Here is a 15,558-nt window from a genome sequence, read left to right on the forward strand (position 1 = left end):
TACTGGCTTTAAACTCACATTAGTATGCTTTTAACAGTACAGTGCAAATCTTAAAGTGAAACACAGATTAACACAACTAAAATGTTTCTATTATAAAGTGTTACTCCACATACAAATTACTTCCAATAATTAAATGGTAAATGTTATGTTAATACACATACAATACATTGATAAACAGTATATTAAATGCCACCAATTCTTCTGCACCATTGATTTTGGACTTTGCTATCATCAAATTTTGATAAACTGTTATTTGCATTTTCATTCTATTCGGTCCATTTCCAGCAACATACAATCTCAATTAACTTTGGCATTAAACTGATATAAAGTCAATAGTTTCATTAAGACAAAAAGTGACAAATGTTCACAATGATTCTACACCTCAAGATAGTATACTAACTTACCTCTTCTGTTAAATATTCCTGTCCTATTTTTGCAATAGCACCAAGAGCCACAACTGCACATTTGCCTCCTCTCTTGGCATACTTTAAGAATGTTGGCATACTGGTTGGAAGTGCAGCATTTTTTAAAGCCCTCAAATACATCAGTTGACAAGGGTCACCTCTACAAGCAGCTAATTCTTTCTCAAAATATCCATTAATTGTTTGCACTACCTGAAAGTTAATTATTATAATTTAGTGAAAACAACAACTCAAAAATGTTCAGCATAACTAAATCATTTATCCCAACTTATCAGTGTATCTAAATAGATCTCCTACACAACATAAGTTTTACCACATGTTAGTGGAAAAGCTTCAAGCATTAACAATATTAAACAGTTCCAGTCTTCCATGTTTGTTTGTTTTTGTATATCCCAGATTATAAGAAATTCATAAAAATTCTTTACATTCTAACAATTATTACCTGTTGAAAGACCAGAAACATTCTTTAATTAAAATAAAGTACAGAACAATGTTTCAACCTTTCTTTGGCAATTATATATGTAAAAATGGCTGGTATGGGTAGAGAAAGCTCTATGCAGAGGAGCGAATAATGTTTCAACCTTCTTCGATCATTGTCATCATCACAGCTTCTTAGGCAATCTTCAGGTTATCAAACTCTCTTTGTTAACCTGATGATGATGACCTAGGAAGGTTGAAACATTGATCTGTACTTCAATTAAAGTTTTAAAACCTATACCAGCTGTCCTTAAAAGACATTTTTACCTAAAGTTGGTTTCTCATCATCATCAAAAACCATTCTGTATAACCTAAGAATAGGTCACAATATCGGTAGTTTCATGATGTCGAGCAATATGTAGTTCTATAATGTTCATAACAGTTCTGTCACAACTTCATAACTTCTGTCATTGTTGTACAAATGCTATCAGATATACTTACATTTACCATAAGATCAGCAATGTTATTATGTTTAGAAGTGTGTAGTTTACAATGTTAATAACAATTTTGTCATGTTTTTTATAGCTTCTGTCATTAGGCCTAGTAATACTGACACAATAAAAATATTTGTAGTTTCATAACATGTATAAAATTGCTTTGCCACATAAATAACATCTGATGTATAAAAAAGTTCAGCTGTCACACATTCAGTAGTACTATAATGCCAAACAGTGATGTTGTAACAAGTGTCAAGGTGTAAAATGCCTTTTCTGGTAAAGCTTTACATTTAGTAGCTATATCACATATATGGAGTATCATTACTTAATGTTCTGTATATTTACAATTTTTGTTATTTTGTAAAATGCCTTTTCTGGTAAAGCTTTACATTTAGTAGCTATATCACATATATGGAGTATCATTACTTAATGTTCTGTATATTTACAATTTTTGTTATTTTGTCAACTTACTAAAAATCTGAATATGATTTTTTACCATGTTAAGTAAAAAGTAGTATTTTTTAATTATTTCTTATGGATTAAAAACATTCAAGCTAAGAGCAATACTAAGAAATTATTGTTGTTAGACTACAGGGAATACAACGTACTTCTAAAGAAATAAAACCTGTGATCAGGCTCGAGATAAAAGCAATATAAAAATTAATAAAATATATTGAACTAAAAGAAATAAAGAACTTTTCTGAAGAAGTTAAAAACAGAAAATAGGTGTCTATATGAGCTTATGTCTACTAACCAACCATATAACTTAGCCAACTAAGCTAGAAGAACTTTAATTTGCAAATCTCACTTTATTAAGTATTAAAGGCAGAACTTGGAAAAACTCTTAAGCTTGGTCAATCAGCTTGAAAAGCTCAAGATCAAGTTAGTGTCCTTTTTACATTGAAAGTGTTTAATAAATGTGAACTTCAGATGGTGATGTTTCATCCTTAAACTTAATCACCACTTATCAGCTATTAAGCTTTGAAGACTAAAGGAAATAAGATATACATTGTAACATTGTGGATTCCTGTATACAAAATAATTTTAACCTAATATTAACCATAAAGTCACATCTAATTTTTTTAAGCTTAGTGGCTTTTATAAGTGAAGATAAGTAGATTATTTGAACTATCCTAAAACTGAAATATTTATTCCATATATACCTTAATGTCACCTAGTATGGACTTACAATGGTACAATCCAGAATTCAGTTTCCTGTGGTAGATATAGCACAGATAACACATTGTGTAGTTTTGTGGAAGAAAAAAAACAACAACAAAAGACATACACACCTTAGAATCACACAATTCCTGGTTTTTCCTACAATAAGTTCTCATTAAGGCACCAAGGGTCATCATAAGTGTAACCTTCAATTTTGGGTTTTGGAAACTATAGCTTGTGAGTTTCTAAAAAAATAAAATAAAAAATTTTAACAATAGTACTGCCCCTACATAAAATTCAAGTATTCATGAGACATTAGAAGTTTTACACGTACAAAAATCTGTGATTCTAATAAAACATCTCCAACTTAGAAACAGTATACTTTGAATCCTAACATTAACCTACTATGAAAACTGGAAAGAGGATCTGATGGAAATGATAAATCCACCATTCCTGCTGTCCAGAATTTAAGAGGTATATTAAGCAGCATTTAAGGTACAAAAACTCATGATATGACATTGAAAATGACGTGGCCATTGATGGAAGCAAACCTGCAATAAAACACAATCCTCTCAACTGAGTTACATGAAAGACATTTAAAAATGACAAAGGTTAAAAAAAACAAACAATTTTATATTAAAAGGACAAAATACTAATACTATATAGGGTGAAATTATCTGTACATTTATTTTATTTATATAGTTGTGTACTATCAGCCTTTCGTTTGTATTAACATCAATTAAACACATTTATTGCATCAGATAACAAAGTTACAATTGTGGAAATAAATTTTCAAAACTTATATAAACTATTGGCCTTTAATTTGCACAAAGGCTTTGAAATCTGGACACCTAATTACAAGAACTATAATACTGTGAATAATAATACAGTTTGGTTCAAAGGTTAGAACATATTTATAATGTCTAGGTTTAAACTTGGAAATTCTTGCTCACAAGGTCATTAGATAACCAGAGATTTATATATTATCTTTATGGAACTTCTTGCTAATTAAATTTTGTATCTACTAATGATTTCAATTTTTATTCAACCTACTCCTGTGGCTTGAAGCTTCTGCTTACACATTTCTTAAAATACCTTGTTTGTTTGTTTGAACTGCATGGAGAATAAACTCTGTCCTCTCCATTAATTAATTTGTTAAGTAATGAAAGAAAGATAAAGATTTATCTTCATACTTGTTATGCACTGGACATTCTGCATACTAAATTATTTTGTTGCTTTAAATTTTCAAATTATAATAACATTCTGATATTTATGGTAAAAGTTTTTAAGCTATACTAAATTTTGATTTCTAAACAGAAACAATCATATGCATTCTTCCAGCAACAACACGACTACGTTAATTCTAAGCTGGTTAAGAAAAACATTGGAAAATTTAAAAAAATGATAAGGCTTCTGGGCCCAGATAGTAGTTCCAAAAGGGCTTTGAAAGAGGTTAAAGATTGGATATGTGAGCCACTTACTACTAGCTTTTGTCAGTCCTTGAATAGTGAGAAGGTACCAGAGTATTAGAAGTTAGCTAATGCAACTCCTCTTTCCAAGAAAGGTGATAAAAACTGTCCCAGTAATTATAGACCCATTGGGTCTTGCATAAGTTGTGGGAATAGTTTTGAAAAGTCTGTTAAATTTAGCAAAGTAATTTAACATAGCTTAGAATTTTATTGGATAGTCAACATGGTTTCACTAAGAGAATATCTTGGCTTACAAATCTTTTAACATTCTTTGAAAATGTTACTGCTTATGTAGATGATGGTAAGGGTGTTGAGGAATAACTAGATTTTTGGAAAGAATTTGATAAAATACTACATAAAAGGACTGTGAAAAAATATCTTTATAGGTGTGGGACATAAGTTAGCAAATTGAATGGAAGAAAGCAAAGAGATGTTACAAATGGAGTTTGCTCAAACTGGATTAATGTTACAAGTGGGGTACCTCAGGGCTCAGTCGTTTTTATTTACACCAATGGCTTAAATGAAAAAATAGTCAATAAATTACTTGAATTTGCAGATGAAATGAAGGTCTTGTGTTTTGCTATCTGTGAAAAGGATGCTATTGATTGAAATCATCTAGTGAGTTGAGCAAATAAATGGCAGATGGGTTTGAATTATAAATATAATTTTGATGTCGATAGCTTTAATTGAAGAAAAGGGACCTTGTTGTAATAGTCGATCAGTCTCTAAAACCAAGCAAGCAGCGTTCTGTTGCTAGTGGTAGGCCAAATAGAATTTTAGGTTGTATCTACAGAAATACTGAATATAAGCCTAAAAAGATTATAATTTCATTGTACAGATCATTGGTTAGATTATACATTTGAAATATTGTGTTCAATCTTGGACTTCTTACCTTAGGAAAAACATTGAATTGTTGGAAACAGTTCAGAGAAGGGTTACTACAATGGTGCCTGGGATGGAGGGTTTGACACACAAAGAGAGGCTAAAATTTCTCAAATTATTTTCTTTTAAAACAGTAAGAGTTAGGGGGATCTGATTGAGGTGTTCAAGATTGCAAAGGAAATATAAAGTGTTAATGCTTCATGTCTTTCATATTTAACAGCAAGAATAATAAGACTCTGGGACACAAATATAAATTTTGGCAAGGCAGGAGTCATCTTGAGCTAAGACAATTTCATTTTTCAAACTAGACTTTGGAATGGGTTGCCTTTGGATGTTGTAGAGGTAGTAAATTTAAGAGTTTAACAAAAAGCTTGATAAGTATACAAGTGATAATGGCTGGTTTTAATATTATTTATTTATTTATTTGAACTTAGTTTAGAAAATGGAACAGCTGAGATTGACCAGTATGTCTCACGTTGTTCCAAATGTTTTGTTAAAATTTAAACTTAGAATATGAATCTCTAAATAATCAAATACATTAAGATATTAGAGTATAGATTGTTGTGAGATTTTAATGTGTATTTCAACTTTTACCATAACAAAAATCACAAAAGTTTCACTGAATGCTCCAACAAGTAGACTTTACTTTATCCTAAAAATGGGACTAACCATGAGATCTGACAGCATCATGTGACTAGGATGTGAAGCTACAGACAAACCTAGAAAAAATCTTTCTGGGATGTCAATATTTTCTCCTGTTAAATCTAGAGTTTCAATTGCAGCTTGGAGAGAATTCTCTGTTTGTGAAGCAGCAATGAGGTCCAAAAGCTGGGGTCTGAAAAATTATTGTAAAAGTAAGAAATAGTTGTGCTTGTTCTTAACTTGCAAGAAAATATTGGGACCTAAAAATATACAAAATGTTCCTGTTCTTGATGTCCACAAAAACACATCAAATTAAAAAAAAATAATAATAATAATTTTCTAAGCAGTTGTATTTACCATTATACTTTTTGATAAACTGGACATTTACTGTTTTTTTTACCAATGCAGTCACTTTATAATATTAGCCTGTATTTAACATTAATTTTAAATGGATTCCTAGCATAATAAGAGATGATACTGAAATACAAAGTATTAAGGAAACATACTGAATAAAGAAAGAACTACTAACAATATACTTTTGTTTTTAGAACTCTTCAATATATCCACAATGTTCTTTTTAGAAGCTCCTCTAAACCTTTCTAATAACCGCAGGAAAGCTGTTGCTGATTTCAAAGTTGCAATCTTTCCTGTGTCCAACTCCTTCCTGTAGTCTTTCACCAACCCTGGAACCTGGTAGAAACATAGACATTAATATACAGTAAAACATTTTACACAAATACTTAAGGCAATGAAGTAAAAATAATATAACTTACTTAAAGGTGTTACATTTAAATTTATTGTTTTAACAAGCAACCTCTGACTTAATATCAGTAGAAATAGTAGGGAACTTTGTAGGAACCATATTCGGCATTTAGTATTTTCTTCTGAAAATCTAAAGCAATATATATTATTTTCTGTCCAGAGGTGAATGTTGATTTGTAATTGTATAAAATCTAAAGAAGTGATTGGTTTTGGTCAGTAGAGTTGGGTGAATTCTTACCATAATTCAGACAATGTTTGTAGCAGTTTTATAGTACATTATCTACGAAACACTCACCATTCCTGAACTTTTTGTGAAGCCTGTGAGGAAATGTTGAGAGAGCAAAGGTAGTGCTATGAAGCACCCAAAGAAAAGTAAATTCATGTAAAGAAGCAGTAAACTTATTGATGTGACCAATGACCTGCCCTTGAAGAGGAAAGAGAGCAAAAATAATTTGGCATACTGCAAATATTGAATATACAAAGAGGAACAATTCACAATTGAGCAAGGAATGGAGAATACAAAAATGTTTTCTAAGTGAAATGCAAGAATATTAAAAGGATAGGAGGCAAGAGTTGGACTAAAATAATAGTAAAATAGCATGACCATAACATGTGGATGATACAGTTTAGTAGGATAAAAACACCTTAACAAGTACTCAGATCAACGTAAAGAGCATGACAAAATGATCCCTGAATCATGTACCTCACTCTTACATTTCCAGAGTTATGGATCTGATGGAATATCTCACCATTTACCAAAATTGTCATATTTTCTGCCATTGAGTCAAAAATTGCTTTTTAACCAGAAACAACATAAAATATTGAGATGATCTACAATAAGCATCAATCCATATTCCTTGAAATTAACTAACATCCCTAAGTTGTGTAGAATATGATTTTTCAATAAGCGCCTTAGTAACGTGAAAACATTTTGAAATAACACATAAGATTTGTAAACAGTACATATCTTCTTAATATATAACAAGAATAACAAGAAATACTTTATAAGACTTTAACATACATAAGTAGCAGAGATATAAAAATATATGGAGATTTTAAAATACAAAATTACAAGTAGTCGTAACATAGTTACTAAAATGAAACAAAATTTTGTGACAATACAGTAATGAGTGTGAATGTATGTGTACTTTTTTTAGCAAAGTAACATTGGGCAATCTGCTATGCCTAACAAGGAGAATCAAACCCTATTTCATGTAATAAAACTGGATGCATGTGTATTTTAAGCATACAATATAAAGCACTTGTCTTAAATATTTATACAGTTCACATCACATTTACCAACAATTAACACAAAATATTTAATGAAATTGTATTGTCAAGTATGTAAGCACCCAAAATACAGTATCCTATTTCAAAATACAAAAAACCTGGTAAAACTGCTGTAAGGGAAAAGATACGATTTCCATAAGAACTTGATAAAGGTTATTTGGTGTGTTATCCATGTGATCATTTTATCTTTTCTGTTATTTCTTTGTTTTGTACAACTTTAACAAGGTAGCTACATTTGTTAGTGACTCATGTTTTCAAACTTAAAATCTGTGATCATTTATTCTGCATAACTTAGCAACCAATACAGAATATTTTACTTAGAATCTTAAGCCTATACTATTGTCTAAAGTAATAACAAATACAGAACAATTGATTTAGGATTCACAAGTTTATACCCTTAACATGATTCATAAACTACTTAGGTTGCATTATAAATACTAACCAGAAACTAACAAAGTTTTATGCATTGCAACTCCAATGCCTGGTGAAAGTTAGTAACCAGTATAGTATACACCTTAATCTACAAGTACGTAAATTGCAATTTCACATTTTTAAATCATCACATTAAATGTTTACTATTTTATTTTGAATGACTTGCTACTTCTTACTGATGAAAAAGTTGTCAAAACAATTATTCCCCACCATTATTTTCAGTAATTAGTTTAAAATTCATTTCTTTAAATATTTTGGTGCAACTTTATCAACATTCTTGCCTAGTTAGTGTTCATTGAGGTACCCAAGTTAAATGATACCACAGTTAAACATATGATCTATAAGTAGCAACATACTGTCTTGCAGTTTCCTTTACAAACATGTTTCTCTGGTTGTGAAATGATGCTTTCCTCCACCAGTTGCATGCCAACTCCTTCTGTAAGATTCATGTAAGAAATTGGTAACAACGATAACAAAAAATTACTCATCATGAAAAGGCAACATTTTTTGCTCTAAGGTATGTTAAAAGAAACCAAACTTGACAATAACAGCAGCACATCTTCTGTTGTTAAATTATGTTTATGAGTATAATGTCAAACATTTGCCAAATTAAATAAACTAAGTGTGAATCCAGTTCTAATTTGCTCAGTTACCATGTATACCATTTAATACAATGTGAGAATGAAGTACAAAATAAGAAAATTGCACATATTTTATAAGTAAATTAGCTCTGGCAATTTGTATTTTTTCATACAAGGTTTTGTATAACTGTACTCTATCAGCTTTCATGAAATTAGATCATTAACACAGACATATAGATTTCATATAAAACATTCACTTTCTCCAGTTTTAGTAAATGTTTTACCTTTCTTGCTTTTCTTTGTTTCTTTATTGTTACATGGTTTCCAGTTTAACAATATTAAACAGATGTAGCATTTTTAACATAACTTACATATAACAGCATAACCAATGGTTAACTGCATAGTCAAAATAAATTTCTAGACTTAGTAAAGCCTAGCCGTGGTCAGGGTTAAAGTGTTAAAATGCTGTTTATGGTGGAATTTTGTTAATTATGTATAACATCCTCTTAAATGTTACTGTTTTAAGCAGGTTTTTCTTTAAATAGAGGTTGCATGATTTTACATTCTGCTGTATAATCAATGCCTAATTTATATTTTTCTGCACAATTACTGCACAGCCAGCAATTTTCTGGTGCATAATTGTATTTCATTTCAACATAGAAATAGAGATATTGTTGTTAAGCATGAAGTTGCACAATAGGCTATCTTTGCTGTTGTCCACTGCAGGAATTGAATGCAGAATTTTAACATTATAAGTTCTTAAGCTCATCACTGAATAATATTAAAACCCATGGCTCAGAATCTGTAGTAAATCATTCAAGTTAATTGAGAAAGGCAGTTACATAATATTTCATCAGTGGAGCACTATACCATCACTAAGTTAATTTTAACAAATTCTATGTTTTATTAAAAAGAACCTTTTCATAAGCATTATTACAAAACTTTAAAATAAAAATACAAAAGATATCACACATACAGAAAGAATATCTTTTTAACTACATTTAACCATACAACTTTTACAAGTCAATTTACTAGTAAGAAACATTTCTTAGTAATTAGTATTAGAGCTTTTGAACAACACATGTTCTGTGTATGTGAATTCATTTCTTTGGAAAGAAATCGTCATTTGAAAATGAGACCCCCATACTTGTACATTTTTTAGAAGTTTATTGCCTTTTGCAAAGACATTTATCTACAGAAGACTTGTTTTCAATACTAAAACACTCAATTTAAAATGGTATAATATGCAAAATTATGTGCATCCCATTCTCAGTCACAGGTGCAAGGTTAGAAGGTGTTTTGTAAGAGAGATAATCCACAAATCCAATCAAACGAGGACAAGAATACTGCAAAGTAGAAGAAACAGTAACAAAAAAATTACTTTATTCTTTCCATTGTAACCACATTCACTGTCTTGTATCATTTAGTGGCAACAGGCTTAGATATGATCTCGTACCTCAACGAACAAAATAAAAAAAAATAGATGAGCAACATTTATTGTTGCTTCTGGAAGTGTGCAAGGTGCCCTGGTTATCATGAATATGTTGAAACCATCCTTACAGTGGAATTAAAAGTTCAAAATGAAATGGCCCTGAACAAAAATAGATTTCCTTTAGAAAGTTTAAATCAACATTAAAACAACATTTGCTAGTTTTATTGCATTGTTGAAGCAAGACATTTTATCTTGTTAAGTGTTGTCACTAAAATGTGGAATTGATGTACAATTGTTTCACAATTTTTGTGTTAAGGATAAAAATAATGCAAACATTGCATTCTATTGATACAAAGTGTAAAAATAAAATTTCCAACAATTTTTAGCTGTAAAAGATAATATATATAAATATACAAGTTAAATAACTCTTGTAAATGTTCAAACTGTGGCACCCCTAAAAACACATAATTGAAAAGTAATTATAATTTGTATATTTCTTATACCAACTTAAAGTAACAAATAAAAAAAATGTTCAGTAAAAAGCAGATGTATAAAATACAACTATTTATAACTATGACAGATTTACTATTATATATCTATTTTAATATTGATGTTTCTTTCAGTTAAATATGTATTTAGAAATGCATGCAACTTACTCTGCCAAAAGCATATTGCAAAATTCCCATTTATTCACTAAATCTGTAGAAGATTCTTGAGTATTTATGTTTTATGAAAGCACTAGCAGATTGTCAGTATTATTGGACCAACTGAAATTTCTAGAAATTTGCATAACACTTATAAAAAATAAATAAATGAAGCAATGCATGGAAAGAGAATATATATTGTTGGTTTGCTTCGGTCAGTATGCTATAAGCTCAGAAGCTGTAGCTGTGATTAACATGTATTAATTGGGAGGTTACAACAGGTATTTAACCAGGAACATGTATAGATTTTGAATGTTACAAACTGCTTAACTTCAGTGAATTAATATCAGATGTTAAGATTTCTATGAAAACATTATACAACTTCAGTGGTGAAAAACTTTATGTGATCAGCAAAGAGCTAGCTACTTCCCTATTAAGTGAACTGTATCTGTATAAGCTCAGAATTCAAGGAAGTTCTGGATAGAAGATTCAATATTGTTTGTAAGTTTGTAAAATTTTTGTATATAAATCATTATTTGTAGTAACCATTATTATAAATTGTTTTATTATTTATGTATCAAAATGGATTTGTATTATGAAGGAAAACTGTGTGTTTCAATCATGTTGACAAACATCATAGATTTTATTCATATCAACACTTAATTAACTTCTAAATTTAAATTACAATTTAACTCAGTTTCAGACTATTTCAAACTATAATATGTAACATAATAAATTGGGAGCTCATCTGGGATAAATTATAGCATATAATAAATTGGGAATTTGTCTGGGATAAAGTATGATACATAACACAGCTATAAAATATAACAAAATAACTGAAGACACCTCAATTTATACATTAAATGTGTTTGTTTGTAAGTAAGCACAAAGCTACATGATAGACTATCTGTGCTCTTATGTAACACCATGGGTATTGAAACCAGATTTCTCGGATTGCAGGTCCACAGACATAATGCTGTGCCATCAGGAGGGCATTATAGATATAACTCATAAAACAATCAAACTAACAGGACCTTGTGGAAAAAAGACAAACTAAATTATAAATGATGTTTCTTCCAAAACAGATTTTAAAAGAAATATTGCATCAACGTTTGAAGAACTGACAACAAATTTTAGTTTTTTTCACATTTTATTTTAACTATTTTATGATTTTTAATTTTAAAGTTATTTTAAAATAATGAGACTTAAACTTTAGCTACAATACCACAAATCATTTACATCACTTACACAAGATCTTACCTTTCATTAAAATTTTAAGAGCATCATCGAGGTTTGAAGCTGAAAGTCCTGGAGAATCACTTTTTTCTTCTTTTAATACCAAGTTGAATCTAGAGAAGCAATAGAAAATTAGTTATTATTACATATCTGTCTTTAAATAATGCTTAACCTACTTATTAGCTACAAAATGGGTAAAAGGATAACTCCTTAAATATACATAAAAAAATGAAATATTTATAAAGTTTTAAATAAGTGATCTGTTAGGGATAAGTTAACACAATAACCATAAAATCTGATTGGCAGTAGGCAAGTGTCAAACAAGATTTTTTAAATCATTATAAATCTAATTATATAATTTGGTCATTAACAAACTATGAATTATTAACATTTTATCTAACAACTGGTTTCCTTCTTTTCTTTGAAAACATCAAATCATTTTTCTCACACATGGATGTATGAGGTATGGAACATTAGGACTGAAGAAAACAAAACCGAACTGGAGAATTCTCTTACGAAAACAAGAATAACCAAAGAGTAAAATTATATTAATATAACCATCCATCTTAACAGTTTTACTAAACAGTACTTTTGTTTTCTCTTTTTCTATAAAAATTATTAACATGTTCAATTTGAAACAAATTTGCTTTTATTTGACTATTTTTATATACATTTAATTCATACTATCTTTAATGTAAAACTGCAAAAGTACCATAATAATTATAAATAACAAATACATTTTAATAGCATTTACTGTTAAAAGTCAGGATGTAAATAATGTCTGGCTCTAATTCATCCACTGATACTTATTTCATATTTATTATCTATATCGCAAAATTCAACAATGTTTAAATGCACATTTTAAACAGAAAAAGTTTAAAATAACTGCTAAAAAATCATAAATGTCTAAAAAACCCCCTTCAATAAAACAACCTAACATAAAATTAATGTATTTATAACTTCAAAGATACACAAGGTTTCACTGAATGTATTTTTATACAATTTTGAACTCTAAACACATTCTTGCCCAGTTTTTTTAATACAGTATAATTGTTAAAAGTTTTGAAGGTTGATTTAAATTGAATGTCTTCTTTTTTGTCAACATACTTTTCTTAAACAAAATAACCTCTTATTCTTAGCACTTACACTGCCTTGAAAACTAATTCAATACACAAATGAGTTAAAAGTACATTTGTGGCTTTAAACCCCTACCTCTGAGAAATTTTAAAAGCAAAAAGAGATATGTAAGCTTCAACGATTAATGGTTGTCTACATATTTACATATCCTAGTAAATAAAGCCAAAACAAAAAACTAATTAGCCCTAATTCTTTTGAAAATAGGTAATTTTACCCCTGATGAATAAAAGTTCACTTTCCAAAAGTGGTCAGATTACAGATTTTAATTTTGGATGCTAACTTTTTTCTGTTGATTTTACTTTTTTAATATTATAATGAAGTTTTAATGAAAATATCTCAGAGCTCCTGTACAACAAAACAAAAGAACTGTTTTACTTCTTTCACATACACACTCGTGTGTGTGTGTGTGTGTGTGTGTGTGTGTGTGTGAATAAACAGCAATGTCTAATGAATAGTAAAATACAGTAAATAATAATGTCACTGCCTTTTCTCTACATCTGATGTGTACATTATAATATCATTTAGTGGGCAGATGTTACAGACATCACAAACTCTCAGAATTCATCTAAAAAGTTCTCTATACTCTTCAACTTGTTTTATCTCATTGACAATCATGAGAGACAATTTCCCTGAAATCTGAAAAATCCCAAGAAGAAAAGTAAAAATTAACTCCCTTCTTATTCTCATTACTTACAAGGAATTTGTTAATAACAAAATGGGTCTTCATTTGAAGTGTAAACTAAATTTCTTTATATTCTTATCACATTTTTTCTTTCCTTTTCAGACACATCTTTAAAATAACTTACTTAGAATCCAGATAAATTGCAGCATCACTCCATATATTCACATACATCTGTATATTTTCATTTCCTTCAGCTGATTTCACAATTCCTCCATCAAAAGCCAACTCATACACAGTTTCAGAATTGGTTGTTACAGTTGCTGATTGAACCTACATATAAAGCAGAACATTATATATGGTGCTAGGCTAGACATACAACACTGCAGACAGTAATATAAACCATTTTTCAACTAGCTCCACAAACTTAGACACTGTGAAGTAGATAATATTTATAAACACACACCTATATACACCCTCATTCCAAAAAGAAGTTTCAAGGTTAACCAATCATCCTCCATGATAGCTTCAAACACAAGCCATCTTCATGTAAGTATGTATTGCTACTGTTGCTGTTAGTTATAAATGAATTTTTCAAATAAAATCCAAATCTTTCAGTTACATATCCAGTGATGTTTTTATCTTTTTAGCATTTAAACTACAACACAAAACTGATAGAGTGTAGTTTAAAACAATTATCATCAATTTTATCAGAAATTATGGGTTCAACAGCCATTCTCTGATGTGTTGCAAGGAATCCTAACCCAGCAATCCTTTACTTATAGATTACAAACATTTTAATATCAAGACTAAAGCATTCTCACTAGAAACTGAACTTAGAACAACAAAACCAATATAAGTAGAGGACAATGTTATTTGATTAGTAACAAACAGGATATACTATTGATATCATGCTACTAGACACTCTTATGGTTGCATCGTAACCTATGTGCACTATACTGTTAAGAAAATGCCTGCTATGCTAGCTAAGCTTATAATGTTGGAAATGTATGGATGTCAACTTCATCTTACCTCATTAGAATGGCTGAACTGACCCTCTCTTTTAGGATGGACACAGTAATGCTTTTTTTTCTTTATAAAGGGGCCATCTTGATCATATGACACTTTACATCTTCCAGATACATCTTCCTGTAAAATAAAGATGTCTTCTATAATATGCTTCAAACTTTGGACTACTTACTTTATAAAAGAAAATTAAAGAACCTCAGAAGTTTAATATAAACTCTACTGAATAAAATCTTTAGCACAACCTATCATTAAATGTAATTGTGCTATTTGTCCAGAATGGAAACTTTCACTAGAAACTAAGACAACCTATTAATGTCCTATAAGTCACAAAGGAATGTATACAACTTAAAATTAAATCATAGCAGACACATTTCATATATAACATGAGCCTGTAATATTTTCCTGAAGCAAAAATGATAATTTTCCAACCCACAAAACATACTTAACAAATTATCAAATATATACCAACCACTATTGTAATCAACCAATTCTTCAGTGTATATATAATCAATGTGTGCAAAAGACAGTTCACAAACTTGTATTCATAAAGAAAAGTTTATTGATATAACTTCCAATTTTACACAGTTATCTAAAACTAGCTTATACCAAATTTCTAAAACTTCATTAGTTATTCTTTTCAAACTTAATCTATGAAAATAATAAATTAAAAAAATTGTGATGACATGGGTAAAACACCACAGAAGTTCTAAGCTTTCTGTAAACAATGAAAAATGTTTCTGTCTTGTTTTATCTTCTTAAAGAGTATGAATATAATGTATACATAATGAGTGTAGGCTTACAAGGATAATTTAAGTACACCTCTACATTACACATACCTCACTTTACACATTAACAAACATTAGTCTCACCACCTCCATCACAATTGTACACTTCAAACATGCAGGT

General features: G+C 29.5%; 1 protein-coding gene across 4 annotated transcripts in view; it reads right to left on the minus strand.

The window, feature by feature from the left end:
• The window catches only part of Mtp (microsomal triacylglycerol transfer protein), a 59,584-nt gene that overhangs the window by 11,864 nt on the left and 32,162 nt on the right, over positions 1 to 15,558 (minus strand). For 2 of the 4 annotated variants that reach the window (XM_076512235.1, XM_076512233.1), the window contains 8 exons: positions 14,656 to 14,772; positions 13,811 to 13,956; positions 11,892 to 11,980; positions 8,331 to 8,410; positions 6,020 to 6,180; positions 5,518 to 5,683; positions 2,629 to 2,742; positions 405 to 614 (listed from right to left, as the gene is read on the minus strand). In XM_076512235.1, coding sequence (XP_076368350.1) covers positions 405 to 614; positions 2,629 to 2,742; positions 5,518 to 5,683; positions 6,020 to 6,180; positions 8,331 to 8,410; positions 11,892 to 11,980; positions 13,811 to 13,956; positions 14,656 to 14,772 — 1,083 coding nt within the window. The remainder of the gene's footprint in view (positions 1 to 404; positions 615 to 2,628; positions 2,743 to 5,517; positions 5,684 to 6,019; positions 6,181 to 8,330; positions 8,411 to 11,891; positions 11,981 to 13,810; positions 13,957 to 14,655; positions 14,773 to 15,558) is intronic. The other 2 variants (XM_076512236.1, XM_076512234.1) reach the window with 1 other exon arrangement.

Source organism: Tachypleus tridentatus, chromosome 7 (genome assembly GCF_004210375.1).
Source record: "Tachypleus tridentatus isolate NWPU-2018 chromosome 7, ASM421037v1, whole genome shotgun sequence".
Taxonomy (NCBI): Eukaryota; Metazoa; Arthropoda; class Merostomata; order Xiphosura; family Limulidae; genus Tachypleus; species Tachypleus tridentatus.